The following is an 8,449-nucleotide window of genomic DNA, read 5'->3' on the forward strand; positions in this document are numbered from 1 at the left end:
AAGTGTGTGCTAAACTCAGCAGGGGATACTTTCCTTAGAGCAGCCTATTTCATGATCACCAGATGGCTGCCATAGCTCCAGGCATCAGATATAACTTCACTCAAGAGCTCTTCATCATGTCTCTTTTTAGAAGCAAAAAGAGCTTCCACTAACATCATATTGGCCAAAATTGGGTTACACAGCTACTGAGCAGCTAAGTTTATTTAGCGAATCCCTACAAGTCAGATGGGAACAGCATGACTGGTAGAATTTGACCAGCCTTTTAGGGCGGATAGACGTCGGGCAGCCAGCGACATAACTTCTCGCCTGATTGCCCCTCTTGAGGTTCTCATACCCTATCTCAAGTAGCTTCTTAGAATGTTCCTTGTGAACACACACAGTATCCCCCAAAGACCGTTTGGGTGAAAACAATTTTCTCCACTTTGTCATGCTGCTGGGATGTTTTAGTCATCCTTAGACACGTGCCCTGAACAGCTCTTGATGGTCAAGAAGAAACACGACACGTTCGCAGGGGAAGGCACAACACTTCCTTACCGACCAGCTTGTCTCCCCTCCCCGTCTTAGTTGAAATCATGGAAGCGTTTCAGCCCCAAGAAGCCCGGCAGCTGAGGGCATACCTGTGACTCTCCCTCTTGGGGCTGTCTCTGTTGTTTCCCTCATTCTATGCCCTGCGGTGGCTGTGGTCACGAATGCCAGAGGCAGTGCTCTCAGCCTGTGTGGGGAGCCACTTCCCCAGCCCCCATGTGTCAGCTGTGGTCCCAGGAGAGGTGGAGGGAATTACTCAGCATGCACTGGGTGCTCACGAGTGGTATGATTCCCTGACCTTAATATTTTTCGTTTCTCGTTCTTGAACTTGTTCTGCAGACCAAGGACCATAGGTTGCTCATTCTAAGCCACATTTTCCGAAATGTGCATAATTTTTCCAGGCCGGCAAGGGAGACATGTGACCCAAGCTCTGAATCCACATTAGGAGGACTTAGAGGCCTCATCCATCATGCTAGGCACTGTTGGCCCAGTCCCTTCCGTCCAAATCCCATTAGCCCAGTGGACTCGAGTCTGCGGTGGCAGACACATAGCACGAGCACTGCCCCGTCCACCCTGTGAGCACAGCAGACATTAGTAATCAAATCCCAGCGTCTCTCCCTCTGAACCAGCATCGGTGGCTCAGATCCTCCTCACTCCAGGCCCCCGCAACCCCACGAACCCAAGGGCTGGTTTTAATTAACTCTTCCATTTGCCGTCCTGATGTCTCTCCAACTGTCAGGCCTTCAGCCCACAGTTGACTTTTCAAATCCTCACTTTTCCCTCTGCTTTCTCTCCCTTCTGAAAAGGAACTTTGCAACTCCATTTCCCCAGATCCCTCTGGAACTCTGCCCTTCTTCCACAGGATTCCAGAAGTTTCTGTCCCTGCTGATATTTTTCAGCTGTGTGAACGTGGCAGATTTCTTAACCTCTCTGAGCCTGTTTCCTCATTTGTAAAATAGGGCCAGTATCTGCCACGAGAGATTGTGAGAACGTGCCAGGCAAAGCATCAGCTTTTGGGCACGTAGCACACATCGGTCACTTCTGTTGGGCCTGCTCCTGGCTCTGCCTGGCAAATCAGTCCAGGATACTGATGGGGAAAATGACACAACCAGCCATTGCTTGACAAACTTTTATTTTATTTTAGACTTTACATCCCCCTCCCAGGCTGCCTGACCCCATCTTGTGCTTTTGGGGTGGGAAGTCGGGGGAGACCAGGGCATTGTATTGTACCTGCTTGTAAACCTGCACCGGGGGGGTGGGCGGGGGCGGGGGACCAACACCTCACCCTACCAGCTGGGTCTGGGCAGCTCCTAACACCCCTGAAGACCCAGCACCTGTAGACAAGAGCCACCATCTCCATCCCCACTGCTCAAGAACGGGGAAGGAGGGGACAGGAAGCGCACCAAGACCCCAGAGCAGCTGCTACAGAGCAGGGCATCCAGCAGAGGGCAAGGAACCAGGCGAGACCCTTGAGGTGCCTGTGTCTCCAGCCAAGGCTCGTGGGCCTCTCCCTGGGGGCAGTGCCAGCTGCCCTCTCTCCACCCCCACCCCGGCCAGGCACCCCGTCCCTTACCACCAGCCAACAAGAAACAAAAGTAGTGAAAACACCAAGCTTTGTTTCTAGAGAAAAAACACCCATGTATTAAAAATTAAATTAAAACAGAGGCCCCAGTCAACTGAACCAGCAGTGAGCTAGTAATTGCAGACACAGAGACAGCCCCCCAATCTTCCCCAAGCCCTGGAGTCTCTAAAGACAGCAGGAAGGGCCTCAGGGCCACGTCTGTCTGTCACCAAGAGGGACCCTCTGGGGAATAAAGCTTGAAAGGAGGTATCTTCAGAGGGTCCCCAGGGTGGGGCACTGAGGACTGTAAACATGACCCAGCTTAAGGACTAGGGGTATCCCAGCCCCCCGAGAGTCTCCCTGGAAGAACAGCCACTGTGGTGAGTGAGAACAATGAAAGAGCAGTCAGCCTCCCCTTGGGAATACTAGGGGCATGGGGGGCTGGGCTGAGATGGAGGGAGGGGGTTCCAGAAGCCAAACAGCTTCGCAGCTGCTGTTTTGCCCCTGTCGGATCAACACCTAGACCCTTTCTGTGTGTTGAGTTAGCTCATGGCTACCCCTCCCTAGTGGAACCTACTGGAAAGTCAGCTCAGGCCACAGCTGCCCAGCCGGACTGTACCAGGTCAGGCCAGTTCCCAAGAGGCCCCGCCCGGATCCCCGGTGGAAGAGCTGGTTCTGGGAGAAGGAGACTGGAGGACGTGGCTAAGGACTGTCAGGAGAGGAGCGAGAGCGGTGGCAGGAACACACTTGCCAAGGCCAGAGGGCCGCCTCCACGCCAGGGGCGCCATCAAGGCCTGGCTGAGGCCCAGGGCCGAATTCTGCCTGGCCCCACTCCAGGCTCGGAGCCCCGGGGACCAGGCAATCTCACCATACCGGTTACGCTTTAAACCCAGCGCGCCTTCTGCACCTGCTGCTTCGGGAGGCAGGCAGGGAGCCTGGAGCCAGGCCAGCTTCTCTGGAGGGCCCCAGAGCAAAGGAAGTCAGGCCCAGGTGTGGTGTTGCACAGCCGAGCCTGCTCTCTGTCCATGTCGAGGCCCAGTTAGGAACCACCGGGACCAGGGCTGACTGGGCACTTGCCTTCCGGCCGCAGATCCTCGTCAGGTCCCTGTCACCGCAGCCAGGACCTGTTGCCAGCAACGGGCCTGTGCTGGGTGATTTGGGCTGAGCATGGAGCTAGAGTTCCTTTGAAACCAACCCTCAGGCTTCTCAAATCTCAGCCAGGCCCAGGATTCTCAAAATCAGGCATGACGGCCTCCTCTGAGTCACACAAGTCCCAAAGCACCACTCAGAGCCCAGCATCTCCTCAGAGCTGAGTCCCCCAAAAGAAGGCCACACAGAGACCTCGATTTCCCTTAAGACTTGACCACGATTCCCCTCAGAATCAGGCCGCCAGGTCTCTCAGGTTGGGCCTGGGACTAGAGTCTCTCTAGAACCAAGACCCCTGGTGACCTCAGGGCTGGCTTTGAACTCAGGACGGGCCCTCGCCCCTGTCACTTCAGGGCTGGGCCCGGTTCCCGAGCCACTGCCTCCTCAGTTCCCTGACCTCCTGCCCGTACCATTCGTGCAGCTGGGCGAAGGAGGCTGAGTCGAGAGGCCCATTGGGCGCCGAGGCCCGCCGGCGGGGCGGCAGTGGCGGGGGCTCAGGCCCAGGCCGGGCGCCAGTGGACGTGCTCATGGTGGCGGCAGCTGGCTCGGTGCTCCAGACGGCACAGCCGTTCTCCTTGGGTGGGAGGGCGCGGGGCCGGCGTGGCGGGGGTGGGCAGCCCCCTGCCCGCATGGCAGCCAGCTGCTGCTCCAGCTCGCGCACCACCAGCCGCAGGTAGTCGAAGCTGGCTCGTGACAGCGCCTTCACCCAGCCCTCCATGGCAGCCTGGCTCTCCGCGGCCAGCACGTAGGTTCGGGCCCGGGCCCCCGCGAAGCGCACGGCGAAGGCAAACTCCTCGGCCGCCTCCACCAGCTCCACAGTGCCGCCCTCCAGGATGATGACACCCACGGGCTCGCGGCTGGCCGGGTCCTCGAAGTAGAAGAGCATGTTGCCGCGCAGCACGAACCAGCGCCGGTGGTAGGCCGCGTGCCGGCCGCCCTTCTTGTGCAGGAAGCCCGCATTGTCCACCGGCGCGTCACAGGTGGCGTAGAAGGCCAGGCTGCGTTCGTTCAGCTTCATGGCGGCGAGGCCGGGGCCTGCGGGGGCTCAGGGCCTGTCCCCCAGCCAAGGACAGTCGTCACCCACGGCCTTGCCCTGCCCTCACAGCCACCCTTAGCCGCCACGGAACTCAACACTCCTCTTCCACAAATAAGGAAACTGAAGCTCAAAGAGCATGGACGACCTGCCCGCACCCACACGACTCCAGGAGCAGAGCCGGGACTCAGCCTGGTGAGACGAAAACCCTGGCTCCAGAAGCCAGGCTCGCGACCCTCCTGGCACCCTCCCCCAAAACAATGTCAAGGATTCCGTCTGCCTGCCAAGCATTTTATATGTCTTAGCTCATCTCCCAGCACACCTTAGTTGGCAGGGACTAGCCTGACCCCCGTTTGACAGATGAGGAAACTAAGCAGAGGTTAGTCACTCGCCCAAGGTCACAAAGCAAGTTGGGTAGAGCTGAAATTCAGACTCAGGTCTCATTTCAGGCCCTGCTGATTCTGTCACCCCTGGGGACCGGACTGGCTGACCTTTTGTAGTCCCTTTCAGGTCCCAGCTCTTGATTTCATAAATCATCTTTGATTTGCCTGTCCGCGAAATAAGAGTATGAACAGAACCTATTTAAGAGGGTCGTAGGGCCTTCGTTCAAACATTTATTAAGCACCCACTGTGTGCCAGGCACTGTTCTAGACACCAAGATGGAGAGGACCGATGCTCTTGTGGTACTGGCATGCTCGTGGCAGGTGGAGGGGGCAAAGAAGGACAGATAAAATGAGTCTCCCTGATGGTCGTCAGTGCTATAGAAAATCTCATACAGGGAAGGGGCTCAGGCGTGTTGCGGACAAGAGGAACGACTTTAACGGAGGTCAGGAAAGGCTGCAATGAGAAGGTAACGTTTGAGCAGAGACCTGAAGGAGGAGAGGGAGGGAGCCCCTGAGACATGCCAGGCAGAGGGAACAGCAAGTGCAAAGGCCCTGAGGTAGGAATGTGCTCGTGTGCTTGAGGAACAGCCAGGAGGTCAGTAAAGCCAGAGCAGAGAGAAGGGGAGAGGCGGCAGATGCAGTCAGACAGGCCGAAAAAACTGTGGTGAAATAATCCAGAAAAAGGGCCCAGGGTATGGCTGACACTTGGAGGGAGGGGATGGAGAGAGGGCACTGTATACCGAAAGTAGAGGATTCTGACTCTGTGCAGTTGACTCAGTGATTTTATCTACCTTCCCCAAGAAGCATACGATGATGCAGTACTGGCCAGGTAGGGCTTACTGGGAGGTGGCACACAGGCCCCCAGTGTGGCCATACATTCCCTTGGGGTTTTCCATGGCCACTGTAAAGACTCGCCTTGTGCTCCTGCTTCATAGCCTCACTCTACATAAGACAGTAGCCACATTTTTCAAGAGACAAAGTATGTGAAGTCCCTGGAACACAGTAGGTGCTCGATTAATGTTTATTCTCCAGCCTGGGTGGAGACCTGGAGGAATGAGGTATGGGTGGTGGCTCTCCTGGGAGCAGCTGGCCACAGCGGGGCCCAGCCAAGCAACCTGACCCAGGGTGGAGAGGGCGATTGCTCCCGACCGAATCCACCTTATCTCACCTGTCTGAGCACTCGAGGAAGAAGCAACACAAGCTACGTTTTCGTAGTTAAGGCCAGCTTGTCCTGACCTAGCAGCCAAGCCAAGGCCAGAGCCTTGCTCAATCCCTGCTCTGCCTCCCTGAGCTGTGTGACTTCAGACCCAGCCTGCCCTTCTCTGAGCCTCAGTTCTCCCCTATGCAAAATAAGACTCACGCATCCTCCCTCAGCGCCTAGCAACCCCATGCAGACCCCAGCCCCATTTCTCCCAGGAACCAGCCACCCTACTTGTCCCATTTCCCTCCTACCTCTAAGGCCACCGCTCACCTCCTTGCCCTCTGCCCAGTCGTCTCTCGGCTTGCTTTTCTCTGGGCAAATGACAGCTCTGTAGTGTCCAAGCTGTGTGACCTCAAACAAGCTTTAAGCCTCTCTGGGCCTCTCTTTCCACATCTGTAAAATGGAATCATAACAGCAGTAAGTCAGAGCCGCTGGGACAGTGACAGAGATAGACGGCGCTGGGCACACGGTGCTGGGCACACGGTACGTGCTCAGCTGCGGTAAGCTGTTGACGTTCCTCTCAGTGCTCTCTCAGCAAATGGCCTTTGGCTTCTCCCCTCATCCCCACCATGACCACCCATCAAGTCCAGCTGATTCCCCCTCCAGCCTCTCCCAAATCACTGGCCTAACCTCTGCCCACTGCCACCTCCGCATTCCAGGTCCCGATCATTGCTCGCATGGACGACTCCAGCCATAACCTCTTCGGCAGTCTCCCTGCCTCCACCCTTGCCCCTTCCCTGTCCATGTTCTTCAGGGTAAGAGCCAAACTCTCCTCGGCCCCTCCACTGAAATCCATGCCCCAGAGAGATGCTGTTAAAACTAAATCCAGCCACACCCCTCCTCCACTCTCAAGGCTCCCATAGCTCCCGACTCCTCTCTCTATACAATTCGGCCCTCCCTATGGCCTCCAGGTTCCCTTCCCCTCTCTTCCTCCCGCCCTCACTGAGCTCCCCAGCCTCCCTGCTGTTCCTCATGTTCCCACCTCAGGTCTTTGCCCTGGCGGTTCCCTCTGCCCGGAATGCCCTTCCCACATCTTCACATGGCCAACTCCTCATCCTTCAGTTTCAGTTCGACTGTCACCTCCTCAGGGAGGCAGTCCCTGACCACCCTATAAAGAGGCTCCCCAGTCACTGTGATACCCCAACCTGCATACTCTAGGAGAGCAGGGGTTTTTGTCTGAATTCCAGTGTCTGGCATTCAGTTGGTGCTCAAATACCAATAAAATAAGCCAAATAGTCATCTTAAAACTCAACAGCACCGCGAGGAGGGGTCTGTTCCCATCCCACATTGTACCTTGCCCGGAGATACAGTGCTGTCCCCACAACCCCATGCTCTAGGCACTGGCCCGAAGGGGCTGATCTTGGGGTCTCCCCACCCATTAAGGCCAAAGGAAGAATAGTTTCCCCCATGCTCAGCAGCCCTTTTCCCCTCGCTGCCCACATGGGACTAGCCGGGCCCAAGGTCACCGGTGACATAGGACCCTGCTCTACCCATGGCCCCTCCTTCCTCCAGCCCCAACAAAAATGGGGCGGGGGGAGGGAGGTTGTTGAGAGAGGAAGCAGCCAGGGGCAGAGGCTCCCGCCTCTAGGAAGGCCTGGTCCCTGGCCTATCTCCCTACACTCATGTTGTTTTCCAAGAAGTTCAGAGTCCACTTTGGCACTGCTACTGACTCAACAGTCCGTTGCCAGGCAGAGAGCTGAAGAGGGCCCGGCTCCTCTCTGGTCCCAAGGCCAAGTTCTCACCTCCACTACTGCAGGCTAGAGAGCCTTAAAAAAGTCACTTCACCTTTCCAAGCCTGTTTCCTCATCTGTGGAGCGGATTCGATGAACTAAAGTGAGAAAAGCCTGCTGGCAAACTGGGAAAGGCACCAAAAATAATGCTAAAATGGGAACATTAACGTCCATCCCTCAGGGAAGGGTCGAATAATCTTGAAGAGCCATTTTGCAAATTGCTTAACAGGTAGTGAGCACTCAGGAAAGCTGTCCAAAAGGTAAATAATTGGTTCAAGCTCTCCAGGGACACAGCTGACCTAGAATACCAGACACTGGGGCAAATAAGGCATGGCAGGACCTAGGGTCGAAGCCAGCTGCCACCGTGTCCCCTAGCAGTGGGCATGTGGGAAAGGGTGCGGCAGGTAGGGCAGAAAAACATTTTCTGGGAACCCTGAAGCGGGGGCCACAGCGACGCCAGGCCGCCAGCCCCGGGCTACAGGCAGCCCCGCTGCCCATTGCACGGGCTGGATCTCCAGGTCCGGCCCGCCCTGCTACTAGCGGCCCACTGTCCCTTTCTTTGTGTGTGGTGTGGGAGCTCTCCTGAGTTTCCTAAAGGACAGCCAGAGCCCCAGCTGGGGTGGTCAGCGGCAGAATGTGGGCGCCAAGTGGAGGGCTTGTCCCCAGAGTTCCCCCAGCGGCAGAAGTCCCTTATGGGGCTGGGAAGGAGGGGTCATCGGCCAAGTGGGCCCCCTGGCAGCTGGGGTCCCTAATGGGGAAAATACCACTGTCGTGGAATCGCAAATGATCAGATCCCAGCAGAGATCTCTCCAACTGGCCGCGGGACCCCGAGGCCCACGGAGGCCCGAGCCGCGTCCCGCGCCCCCTCGC

The 8,449-nt window shown here is 56.9% G+C and overlaps 1 protein-coding gene across 4 annotated transcripts; it reads right to left on the reverse strand.

The window, feature by feature from the left end:
- Positions 1 to 1,640: 1,640 nt before the first annotated feature.
- Positions 1,641 to 8,435, reverse strand: PHETA1 (PH domain containing endocytic trafficking adaptor 1). 4 transcript variants are annotated; one of them, XM_015588001.2, is made up of 2 exons: positions 6,120 to 8,435; positions 1,641 to 4,284 (listed from the first exon to the last, which is right to left on the reverse strand). In XM_015588001.2, exon 2 carries the CDS (start codon positions 4,248 to 4,250, stop codon positions 3,582 to 3,584), a length of 669 nt encoding a protein of 222 aa, XP_015443487.1. In that variant the 5' UTR covers positions 4,251 to 4,284; positions 6,120 to 8,435; the 3' UTR covers positions 1,641 to 3,581. The 4 variants fall into 4 exon arrangements, with proteins under 4 accessions (XP_015443487.1, XP_024901311.1, XP_015443486.1 ...); XM_025045543.1 differs by having other exon boundaries at positions 1,641 to 4,813; XM_015588000.2 differs by having other exon boundaries at positions 6,101 to 8,435.
- Positions 8,436 to 8,449: the final 14 nt, after the last annotated feature.

The sequence above is a fragment of the Pteropus alecto genome, unplaced genomic scaffold (assembly GCF_000325575.1).
Source record: "Pteropus alecto unplaced genomic scaffold, ASM32557v1 scaffold213, whole genome shotgun sequence".
In the NCBI taxonomy this organism is placed as follows: Eukaryota; Metazoa; Chordata; class Mammalia; order Chiroptera; family Pteropodidae; genus Pteropus; species Pteropus alecto.

Bases quoted from the DNA above. Each gene is read 5' to 3' on its own strand.
- PHETA1 (XM_015588001.2), bottom strand. From the start codon at position 4,250: ATGAAGCTGAACGAACGCAGCCTGGCCTTCTACGCCACCTGTGACGCG.